This window comes from Taeniopygia guttata, chromosome 1, assembly GCF_048771995.1.
Source record: "Taeniopygia guttata chromosome 1, bTaeGut7.mat, whole genome shotgun sequence".
Taxonomy (NCBI): domain Eukaryota; kingdom Metazoa; phylum Chordata; class Aves; order Passeriformes; family Estrildidae; genus Taeniopygia; species Taeniopygia guttata.
In genome coordinates this window covers 73,763,451-73,776,462 of record NC_133024.1, presented here as the reverse complement: position 1 = coordinate 73,776,462, position 13,012 = coordinate 73,763,451, and the positions used below count along the sequence as shown (strand labels likewise).

Below are 13,012 nucleotides of genomic sequence, written 5' to 3'. Positions count from 1 at the left end.
AAAGCTATCACAGACAGTATGGGAAATGGAACATCAAGAGTGAGGTGCTGCTCTTCCCCTCCTCCTGCCAAAAAAAAAATTAAAACATGGACTGATTTAAAAAGAACGCTTCAAAATTATGAAGAATTTCTTATCGAAAGATCTCCTAGTCACAATGAAATCAGTCACAAGGGTAACTGGAGATGAAAGTGGCTATTCAGAAATTCTATTCTTTAAAAATGCATTGACTTTTGATGGCTTATTTGAAGTAAAAACTCTCATGTCTTTGAGGATTAGACATCACTACTTAGAGAAAGTGATTGATTTAAAATACAATTAATTAAAAGGAAGGTATTTTTGCGGCAAAACACCTGCTAATTTTTGTTTTCTATAAAGGAAAACAATATAAATTTTCATCCACTGAATTAATGGAAGTATTTGGTAAAACAGTAAAGGTGGTTAGAAACTTTTGTCTTCATATCCTTAATACATTATGATGGAACATATTTCAAAAACATGTTAACAAATATTTATTTATTAATTGAATTATAATCAATGACTATTCAGAAATTATTAAAATGTAATAGTGACATTGGTTTGATTAAATATTACATGCATTAAAAGGCTCCAAATTTCTGGTAACTTCAGAAATAGTGGTATTATTATAAGGTAATGCCTTTAAAAATACAATTAGAACTTTTTAACTCCCAATAAACTGTTCTCTCTGGAAAATACAAACTCATATGAAGTCAGTGAAATAATGCCGACTCAGAAGAAAGTCAATCAGGACTAATTTCAAACCTAACAAATTAGCCTGATTATTTTCCAATTAAACATACTTTGCATAAACTAGCAGTGTATTTTGACTTGATTTTGAATATATCAGATGCACATGCAAAAATAAACAGTCCATAACCTAATATAGAATCTATAAGAAATTTTAATGTCTAATACAGAAAAAAAATATGATGGTACAGTTATTTTTTTAAGAGTTGTTCCCTTGATGAAATTTTCAAAGTTCTTCTCTGTTAATGGGATGAACCATAAAACGTTAAAAGTTTTTTTAGGAGAAAAATAAAGACCTAAGCTCAGGTCAGACATTAGTAAAGTGGTTATTCTGGTTTTAGTCTATATGCCAGCTGAATCATCTTAACAATAGCTGTAGAGACTTAGCCTGATTATTGTCTCCTATTTTATCCAAATGATTGCACCAGAGAGAGACAATTACAGCAGGTAAAGGTAGGAAACAATGCACTTGAGATACTGGCTCATTTGAGGGGATTGGATAAGTAAATAACACAAATTCTATGGTATCACAAAAACCATTTGCATTTACACTCACATTTTATTCAGTGTTTGTGGAATGAATATGGTTAGCCATTTCTCGCTTATCTAGAAAACTGGCATTTAGTGATTGTTCTTGATGCATTTTAAATAATTGAATGACAGCTATTTTTAACATTACAAATCTATCAAGAAAAAGTCTGTCTGTATTTCCCATCTCAAAATTTTGATTATAGCTGGTGGTTTGTCTTTGAGATATGTGTAAAAGATCCTTGTAGAGGAGGAGTGGGAAATGAGGGAACTCACAAAACAATATGGCAGCATAATACAAGGTTGTATTCTCTCTTTTGAAACTTATGTAGTGCACAAACTTCTACACAGAAGGTGTTTTTACTCTTTCTTAAGAGTACCATTCAGAATTAAATCTTGTAGTCCACAGTAGGAAACTTGACATTCACTGTCAGATCAATTTAAGCAAGGACTGTATCTGTACTTGGCTTTCTGTACCTTTGCAATTGCTTCTGTGCTTTTTGGCATAAAATTTAGCTTAAATAGGAAACAGTGTACTAATTATATTCAATTATTGTGTTACTTGTTGATTGAAAGCTTTGAAGTTTTCATATACGTGGAAGACCGATTACAAGATTTTGGGGTTCTTTTGTTTTTTCCCCTCTCTCTATCCAAGGAAATAGCCTGAAGGATGTCCATGTTGGTGAAAAATTAGAAGGAAATGCATAAATCCATGGAAAGGGGTTAAATGGAGCCTTAGTGTTCTTCAGGCTGATAAATTACTCTTTTATTAATCCATTACCACATAAAGTGTCTATCTCCACAAAAATACCAACTTTATTCTGATCTATAGCATACCATATAACAACCTGCACGATACTTTGACTACACAATACCATATTCTGTATTTCTCTGATGTTTCTAAAAAGGAGCTCTTGAAGAGCTATAATCTTTATCTATATTTAAAATAATTTCTATATAAACTTTTTTTTTTCCTCTCTTCACAGGAGAATCCCGAGCAGAGAAGGACATGCTGGAGTATACCCTCTGTCCCCAAGTTTGGGAGGCATAAATCAGTAGGCAGGAAGTGGGGTTTTGGAAGTTTTTGAAAACCAGTAATAAGTAATAAACCAGAATTTGTTTACAGGCAGGTGCTGTACAATAGCACTTTTGTAAGGGTGGCACTAGTTACTTTGATTCTACTGCTGTGGTAATAAAAAAACATTTAGGACATTCTTTATCCTGATACGTAGCTATGGCACCTATTATCTTATTAATTTTCATTAGGAAATATTATAGAATGGGTGAGAAAGCAATAAGCATTAGCACTTTGGGAGAAGTTTGTTTCTTTAGTGTTAACTGCAAGTGTAAATATTTATACATTTGTTTAACGAAATAATACATGTAGTAAAAGGCTTGAGATTTCTGGTAACTTCAGAATTAGTGGTATTATTATAAGGTAATTCCCAGCAAAATATAACCCCATGTTATTCATGCAGGTTGTTTGTAATAATTGCACTGCTCTGATATGCTGTTTTAGATCAGTGAGTGTGCTCATTAAACATGTGATGATAACCTAAAACCTTTGAAGACCAATTGTGCTTCGTTTGTGTGTGATAGCTACTGTCATAAAAATCTTCATGTCAATGTAACATATTAATACAACTCAAAAAAAATATACTGCTGCAAAATATGGTTTTTATATTATCTGACTTTATTTCTGTCTCTGTGTAAAGTCCTGTAGGAATGTGCTTTTTGTTGGCAGAGTAAATAAGTTACTTTTTGTCCCCTTAAAAAGGAAAAAAAAAGCTTAGAAGTTTTTCTCTTCACTTTGGTTAAAAGACACTTTATAAGACCTTGGGGACTTCACCTCAAATTAAGGATTACTAATTGGACAGAAGCTAAAATGTCTCGCTTAAGCAATTTACTAGAAAAAGAAGAGAACAAAAGAAGTAATTGCTTTTGTGAAGTGTTTTCCCAGGCAAGCCTCAAGTTTTTGACTATATATGATTTAAACATATAGAACTTTAAAACATTTTTACCATATGATTTAGAGGTAAGTTAATAACTTTTTAACACACTAATAATAACTTACAGAATATTTGCAGTGCAAACATTTTTTTAAGCAATTTTAACTAGTGTAAACTTAGAAAACACAGTCTCTGCTTTCCAGCTCTCACTCAGTTGTCTGCGTGTTCTTTTTCTGGCAAATTCCCTCAGCAAATTTTACATAACCCTTCCCCTTATTTGTTTTTGAATTAACAATCCAACCTGACAGCACAGTTTCAATCCATTACTCAGGTTAAATTCATCACTCAAAAAGTACAAATGTTGACTAATGAGAAAATGTGTTAAGAGAGAGAGAGATGATACTCTTTACATAAAAAACAATCAAAAATTGAAGTATTTTTTATTTTTTTCAAATGCATAATATCATTATGCAGGTCACACCTTTTTGCAAAATACGGCTTAAAAAGATGTATTGTCACTTTTCTCAGTTTTTACAAGGCATTTTAAGTGGAATGCTTTTGGTTTTTCTCTCACTGCTTCTATTGGTTCTGGCTGAGCTGGAGTTCAATTTCCCATAGCAGCCCTCACAGTGCTGTGTAGTTTGGTGGCACCTGTTACCTGTCACCTGTCCGATCTACCCACCACAGTGCTTCATGTTATACATCTGGCAACTTTACCTGTTGTATAACTTCAGATGTTATACATCTGGCAACTTTACCTAGTGTATAACTTCAGATGTTATACATCTGGCAAGTTTACCTGTTCAAATTTGACTGGCTGGTGAAGGTCTATGCTTAAGAATTCAAAAGTGGTTTTGGGATTTTTTTTTTTGGTGGAATTCTTTGGAACATGTTCATCCTTTGGCTTTGTTTATACTTCAATAATTTATATCCTCACGTGTTTTTGCGCCAACAGTTGATCATGCACACACAAAAATCTTTGAACTTCATATGTGTTGACAATATATAACTTCTTGCTTAGTATTTACTAATTCTGGAAATGCAAATTTTTCACAAGAATGTACTAATTGCAATAGATCTTTCTCTTCAAAAGATTTTCAGCTCCACAAAAGACAAGGCTATGAGAGAAAAGAGCTCAGATTATGATAGTCTTTATGTGAAAAGGAAGGGTGAGATCCCCTAGCCTCTCAATTAACAATAGCCTATGAGAATGTTATTGTTAAAAATTATTATTGCAATATTTAGACCAAACATGGTATTCACAGCAAGAACTTTTATTTTTCTTATTCATTTTTAACAGAGATGTACTGAACTCAGTGAACTATGAACAGTGAAGTCATGTAGCCCTTCCAAAGACACCTGAATAACACCTCACATTAACATTTAGGAGTTAGGAAGAATACTCTTGTGTGTAAATAAAACCTGAAATCCTACTCAGACATAAGGGATGTCTTACTTTACTGAGGTAACAGAATGTAGATGAGAGTTAAAAAGAATTTAACAGATGGCAAACATCATAATGGAGATTTTACTGCCAGCTTTAAGTAGTTTTGGTCCCAGAATATGCTACCAGAATCAGATTTAACAATGAGAAAAGCAACTATACTGAAGTGGGTGAAGGAGCAGAAAGAAGAGAAAGGACATTTGAGACTTGAGAATGAGGCATAATATTAGGCAAGAGATGTAGACAGGTTTATTTCTATAGAGATCACAACATAAAGCCTTTTCCAAGGTATTTTACCTCTCCAGCATGATTTGAACAAAAAAATAATAATCCACAGATTAAGAAGCCTGAGAAATAAAAAATTTAGGGGACTTCTTTCTTCAAAGAGGATGAATATCACGTGAGATTAAAAAAAAAAAACAAACAATATTTATGCATATTTGAGCCCTAGTGAGATCAGGGAGATCACTAGGAGAGCTCTGGCTGCAGTATAGAAATGTGTGTGTTGCATGTTAAAATGAGCAAAGAAAGACAAACAACTGGTAGAGCACTTTTCAGTGAAGCGGTGGTCTTGCTAGAAGTATTATGAGAATTTTGATAGATGGTATTGAGAACCTCAATGGAGTGAAATTGGGATTAGCCCTTCCTCACAGAGCTATTTGAAAACAGATTCAAATCAATATGTAGGTGATAAGTATTTGTTGTTATTACTGCTGCATTCTGCAGGGGGTTTCTAAGAGGTAATTCATTGTGACGCATGAAATAGTCCTGTGGGAGCTCCCAGGTTAGAGGAGAATAAAACTAGCAAATGAAGTGTCAAGACTTTATACTACTGTTTATTTTATACATTTAAAGTACACTATCCTTTCTAGTAGCATTTCTTCAAACAACTGCACCTATTTACTGTATTTTAAAAGTAATTTTGAAAGAGCAAACCAGTCAGCACAATTATAGCACTTTGAAACATTGAATATAATAAACTGATTGAACTGTTTGATAGGAAAACTAGATTTTTTTTCAAAATATAACACATTTTAAACATTTTTGTAATGCAAGACTATCACTTTTTTATTACAAATACCAGATCTCTTCACTGGCCTTCTAAAGCCCAAAGGCTGTCACCACACATTTGTCAGTCTTCAGCACCAAATGAAATAAATCCTTACATCGCTAGCACTGAATGTGGAAACAAGTAATTTTTCACTTCACAAGCTACGTGTACACATAAAATTGGTACAAGTTTGTTTTGGCAAAAGTATATCTCCTCCCTTCCTCTCTGTTCCTTCTGGGTCTGAGTATCAGACACATGTCCAAAAGGCAGTGACACGGCACCAAAATAAAGGTGGATGTGTCTTTATTTTCATACAGAGCAATGTAATAAAAGGGGCTGGTTTTGTATCATACTTTAATACTTTATAAGATCATTAATTTATTGCACACAGGATTCTCTCCTTGGTGAAAATGTCTGCAGAAGCTACCAAAAAGAGAGCCTGGGCTATGGCTAGGACATATTTGGAAAAAAATATGTAGGAACCCCTGTTTATTTCCTGTCTGGTTATGAGAGACAGCAAAATTGTCCAGAAGTAAAAGAATGCAAAAAGTTTTCTTGATAATGAAAAATAATGCTGACTTTATGACTCCATAGAGAAGATAATGCTGAGGATCAAACATACTGTGGTCAACTTGTAGGCTCACTTGAAATTCAGACATACTTTTCAAGTAGCTGTAAGCAATAGCATCATATTGAATCAAACTCTTCAGTTTAAAAGCAAGGAGTTTAAAATTTTACTTAGCTTTTAATTGCTACCAATCACCCAAAGCTAAGAAAATTACACAAAATTATATATGTTGCATAAATATATGTAAAATATAGATATTAAAAATATAAGCCTCAATTCCTATTATGTTTATTTTTTTTCAACTCTAGTTCCTCACATAAAATCTTAAAGTTGAGATGATAATTTTGTTTTCTTACTCAAATATATTGGTTTAAACTTTAAATCTAACTTCAAATTCCCAATGTCCTACTCATATATCACAGTGATGCAATACAACAATTTTTCAAACACCTGTTTCATTTATGTTAAACATACACTTTAACATATACTTAAAGGTACAAGTGATTTCTGGAAAAAAAAAATCTTGATCTATATTGTAATAAAATCCTACAAAATGGAATGTTTTAACTGTTCTGTTGGACAGCCCATATCTGATGCCCCAGAAAAAAATAGCACTCTTTTGTACACAACTTTTAGTTGTGTAGTTTAAAGACAACTTTTAAGTTGAATTCCAAAAAGGAAATGCATGACAGCATAAATCCATGAAATCACAACAGCTCATGAAAGGTCCTAGTAGCTCAAGATTTATGCACAAGTCAAAATATCAAACACTATGGATTCATATTTTTGTTCTATAATATCTTAGAAAAAGTTCAAATGAAACAGAATTACATGCAAATTTCACTATGCCTAACACATAGCTTATAATTCTAACAATTTAGAAGATGTAGTATAAAGAGGATATGAAGGCTAATTATAATTCTGACATTTTGAAAAGATTGCACTAAATATATCAATATTAAGAAAATTCTAATGCAGTGGAAGAGAGTGAAATGAAATATACTGTTCTTGAAATTCTTTTGTCACTTAATGCTTTCTTAATAGCTCTAGTCATATTCTAGGACTATTTTACAGTACTTCAATACCACAGTGTGTCATTATCAAATAGATATAAGATATATACGGTATTACAAAGAACATCTGGTTTTAAATATTTGAACTCCTAACTTCTTTCTCCAAAGTTAAACCTCCAAGGGCACTCTAAGGAAGTAAGTGTCCAAACTTTTTTGGATATTGCTCAAAATCCCATCTAGAATTTTAGTAGGACTTGAAAATGTATAGATTAAGTGTCAGTGCAAGAGGATCTTAGGCTGATTCCAAACTGAACTGTTAAGGCATGCCCCAGAATGTTCTGTCACATTTTTCCAGCCATTCAAAAAGAAATGGGAAACTACACGTTCTCATTACATAGCCACATTTTTTAATTGCCTCTTTACTGTCAAGTCAAAAAGGACCTGGGGTTCACATCTAAGCCTGAAAACATGCAACACCCTCAAGTTCAGTGAATATAGATAATGCAAAATACAGGAAAAAAAACCTTCAAAATGGAGAAATGGAGTTTAGATGAAAAAATTCATATATTGCCACCATGTCTGCCTATATCGCTAAAATGGGAAGAGAAATAAGACATGCTGAAAAATGTCCTGATTCAGATAAGTAGTAACTTACTTTGCTTATGGTTGGAGTTCTATGCCTATCAAGTGCATAGCCACAGGATTTGTAATGAAAACTATTACAAATGTGTTTCAGAGAATAAACAAAACAAAAATAAAATGCAACTAAATAAAACCCCAAACTACTTATAAACAAGACTGTAAGGAAAGTAGAAAGATACATAAGAAACAGAAGTGGCATTATTGTTGAGTGCTTTAGTACATTGGTTCCAACAGTTTTCCATGAAATGCAACTACCTGCACTAAACCTCATGGTCTGCCATAGTTCCATCAAAAATTAGTAGTTTCTCTTTTTAACTGCCAAATATCTTATGTTAATGTAATAACTCAGAGGGACATGCCACTTCACAGTTATTATTTGACTAAAATACTGTGTTAAGTCTATATTATATTAAACGTATTTTAACATGTGTTATGATAAAACTGATACTCATTGATACCATGCGCACAGAAATCCTATAATTACAGGCCTCTTCCTGTAAATCTTGAAGTGCTACACAGACAACTTTTCACATCTTTTCCGAGATAATTCAGCGGCATGTATTAGTGGAAAACATACCAATTCACTCTTTAAATGCATGAAGGAAACAGAATCATGGACTTACGATCTGTAATTTTCAGGACTCTTTTGAATTCTCCACTTCCAGATCCTCCACAACCATCTTCATCATCACAGTCACCACTGATTTGTTCATCTACACCTCCACCACTGCCTGTTTGTTGGAAATCCCATTTGTCATATTTTGGAAATGATTTGCCCTGCAACAGCTGAAGACAAGATATAGTATGTAAGTTAGCAGTACATATGGAGAGCTTCAGTGAGTACCAAATTTCATATATGCCCCTAGTAATCACCTGATTTGAAAAGGAAAATTCAGGATTAACAGAATGAGAATTCTGAGTTTTTAAAAAATTTTTTTAACCTTGACTTACTGATAGATTTAAAAGAACGGCATTTGGAGATGTATAGTTTGGTTTTAATTAAAAACCAAAAAAATGTCCTTATCACTATATAAGAAGATTTCTTGCCCAGAGGCCAAATGGAATGGATAGATACATAGAATCACAGAAAATTTCGGGTTAGAAGAGACCTTTAAAGACCATCTAGTCCAAATTCCCCTGCAATGAGCAGGGACATCTTCAACTAGACTAGGTTGCTCAATGCCCCACCCAGCCTGATTTTGAATATTTCCAGGGCTGGGTCATCTTCCACTTTCCTGGGAAACCTGTTCCAGCATCTCATCATCCTCATTACAAAAAACTTCTTCCTTATATGTGGTCTAAATCAAACCTCCTTCATTTTAAAACCATTGCTCTTATTTCTACCATAACAGACCCCACTAAAATGTTTCTTGCTCCTTTCTTATAGGCCCACTTAGAGCAGGCAGCATCTGTGCTACTTAACAGCTGGACCTGGGTCTTTTAATGACCCCTGTGGTGTCCAAAGAGACTTAAGATACATTTATTGTTTTATGTGAATTTTTTACATTTGAAATATATGAAGTATAGAGCTGTGCTGCAGCTCTATACTGGTGTGTCCAAAATATATTTGCCTGCTCTGGGCATGTCATATGGAAATGTGGTACAAGCTGAAGGACAAAAATATGTTGGACGATATCAAATGGTTGACCAAGGAACAGCAGACCAAAACTAGCCCTCAGAGACAGGGCTGAGAAAACTATGGAGAGAACTATATCTAAAGGACATCCAGGCATTACTTAGGTAGAAATAATAAAAAGTGAGGTAAAATAAAAGAAACTGATAGCTGATACTGGCCTAAACAGTGAAGATTACTTGGTTCCAGTAAATAAAATTGTTCTCTGGCTCCTTTTTATTTCTCATTATAGAAATGGCCAATGATATCTGCATGGTTTATAAGAAAAGAGTAGAGATCTGTTTAACACATTTCTCCACTCTGTTGAGCAGTGCTAGGCAATCGTCTGAATAATGTTAATCTCTTTCATTTATCAAATGTTCAAGTGCTGTCATGCAGTTTTTAAATACTAGGTGGTACAACTGTCATATACATGCGTCCTCTTCCCCATTCAGATTCAGTTCAGTTTATCTATCAGATAAATATAAACATCATAACCTATAAAAACCCGGGTTCTTACAAATGTTAATAATTCTTATAACCTTATCTCATCCAAAATACCAGTTTGTACAGCTTTGTGCATTACTCATGATTCAGTCTAGGAAGACTTTACACTGCCCAAAACCTCACTGTCTCAGATCCTTTAATTTAATAATCAGATAGTACTTCTCCTAAAAGAAGATCCTAATTAGTTAGAAACAGACTCAGTTGTTTTATACCTTTAAAAATGTGTTTGCTTTGTTGTTTAACAAGATACTGGGTTCATATTTTCAAGCTATATACTAAGTTTATTTTCAGATTATGGAGTCACTTCCCAGATGAGGATCTCTTAAGTACTGTACAGTGCCCAACAAAAAAAATATTTTATACTCTACTGCAATGAGATCATTCAGATAAATCTCAATCCTTCCATAAAATTCACTTGCTTCTCTGTGTAAGAACAGGAGAATGCTACTCACCACTGAATTAACAGAGCCAATTTATGCAGCACTTTTAATTCAAAAGTTTTATTAGACATTTATATGATACCTGAAAGACAAACTACCTAGCTAAGAGGAAGAAAGAGCTCCTTTGTACTGCTGCTTTGCTCCCTACTCATTGTGTAATCCATGCCATACTTCTACAGAACAATATTTATTGAAATAAAATGTAGACTGTTTAATGAACTACACTCAGTTAAAGAGCACACTTATTTTTCTCCCCAGTTCATATTGTGACACATTCCCAGGCCCAGTTGTATGATAAGGTACTCTTTATCCCTGAGATCTGTGGTATAAATGTGGGCAGGAACTTCCAGAAAGACAGTTTTTCAAACAAAATGTGTTGGCAAATTTTCTACAGTATACCGTATACACCATATATACAAGATTTATCTGGCGTATGTGTATATATATATATATATATATATATATATATATATATATATATATATATATATATACCTACGTGTGTGGGGTTTTTATATATATATATATATATATATATATATACATGCACAATTTTTTTTTTCATCCAGAGAACATGCATCCTCCTCTATATCTGTCTCAGTCTTAGAAATATATTGACTTAATAAGGTTTTATATTTTGTTGCTTCTTTTTTAGCACAATTAGTTATTTCTCTTTCCTCATTTTCTCTTCCTTTTTTTTTTTTTATTATTATACATTACTGACTTATGTCTAGAAACCTAGAAATAAAGATGATCCCACTTAATTGCTTTAAATTCAGAATTGAAAAATTCAGAATTGGAAAAGTGCTCTTTAACTTTTTTTAACTTTTCACTCTGCTTGAAAAAGTAGAGATTAAATGAGTAAGCTCATTTGTTATTTGGACTTTGTTATTTTCAATTCAGTCTCCTTAATTATACAAGAAGAAATATTGTCTCCATATAAGTTCACAAGTCTCAGTGCTGGTTCTCTACTAAGCAAGACTTGGATCTAGTATAAATTCTTTATTAAACAGAAATCCATATAGTGCTTCAAAGCTAAATTGACTCACATTATAAATAAAGATAAAAGTTGTTTAAAAGAATTGCTCTCTTCTGCTGCTCTTTTTATAAAGCTATTCTTTAAAAGGAAAATAAGTCTGTGTTATAACTGGAAAATTTTGTTGTATGTACTTACTAGGTCTTTTCAGCCGAATGAGAAGAGTTACTAGCTCTATACTATCTGTCCCTCAGAAAAGTACCGCTTTCCTGCTGTGTGATAGTATAAAATAACCTCTTTTCTTTTTATTTTGTCTAAAAGTTGTTCCATTCTATCAAATTTTTGTCTCAAAAACCCTGAAATCCCAAACCCCATGAGTTTAATCTTTCAATGAAAGAGGCAGCAAATATTCTTGGCAACCGTGTTAATTTGAATGAGTTATGGCAAGGGTTAGTTTACCACTCCTCTGAGACTGCAGTAGATACAACAATATTCCAAATTTTCTTGTTCTTAATGTTGATGGAAGTTTATTGAACTAAGACTTTGGTATCAAAAGCATGTCCTCTGCTAGAGGTATTTTATTTTCTCAGAAAATTTGTGCACCACTGCTATGGTATGTGTGCATGGGCAAATGGTGTGGGTGTACATCAACTGAAAGGTTCCTGGGAGTCTTTAACTTCACAGCTTCCCTATATAGCTTTGCGAAGTTTGGCTTCCCCCTTAGATCTTTCAGTACTCAGTTGCCAAAATATCTCTCAGGACTTTCACTGATGGCTTAGTGGAATGCTTTCTTTGACCCAAAAGCTATTCTGAAGAAGGTTATAATACCAAAAAGTACCATTAATAAGTTTTGTGACATTTCACATTTTAGAATGAAAATATTTGCATTATAGAAGTTACATTGTTGCATTAAAGTACTTCCAGGGTTCTGTTAAAGAGCACTTTTCCAATTCTGAATTTTTCAATTCTGAATTTAAAGCAATTAAGTGGGATCATCTTTATTTCTAGGTTTCTAGAAAAAAGGAAGAGAAAATGAGGAAAGAGAAATAACTAATTGTGCTAAAAAAGAAGCAACAAAATATAAAACCTTATTAAGTCAATAATCATACATCCTTAGTAATAATTCTCCCAATTATGCTTAGACTCTGAGATTTGTTGAGAAGCTTCAAGAACTCTCATAAGGTGCCTCTGCAGCTGCTGCAAGCAGTTCATTTTCTTACTGAAATGTTACAGAGCAGTGAGTCCCCTCCCATCTTCTTGCACAGCTCCAGACCCGCTCGCTGGCAGGGCAGCAAGAGAAGACAAAAAATCCTTGACAGAGGAGTGCTCAACAGCAATTCAAATGTTACTGTGTTATTAACATTATTCTTGTCATACATCCAAAACAAAGCATAATACCCACTGCTAGGAAGAAAATTAACTCTATCCCTGCTAAAAAAGGACAATGTCTAATGAATGATGAACACTGAAAGGCAATAAAATTTATGTTTACATGATTGAAACTGATGTGATAAAAA

At 33.3% G+C, this 13,012-nt stretch overlaps 1 protein-coding gene across 8 annotated transcripts in view; it reads right to left on the bottom strand.

Moving 5' to 3' along the window:
- The window catches only part of GPC5 (glypican 5), a 578,936-nt gene that overhangs the window by 267,816 nt on the left and 298,108 nt on the right, over positions 1-13,012 (bottom strand). For 7 of the 8 annotated variants that reach the window (XM_072931209.1, XM_072931225.1, XM_072931215.1 and 4 more), the window contains exon 7: positions 8,584-8,746. In XM_072931209.1, the coding sequence (XP_072787310.1) occupies positions 8,584-8,746 (163 nt within the window). Of the gene's footprint in view, positions 1-8,583; positions 8,747-13,012 lie in introns of those variants that run through there. The other variant, XR_012056734.1, reaches the window with a different exon arrangement.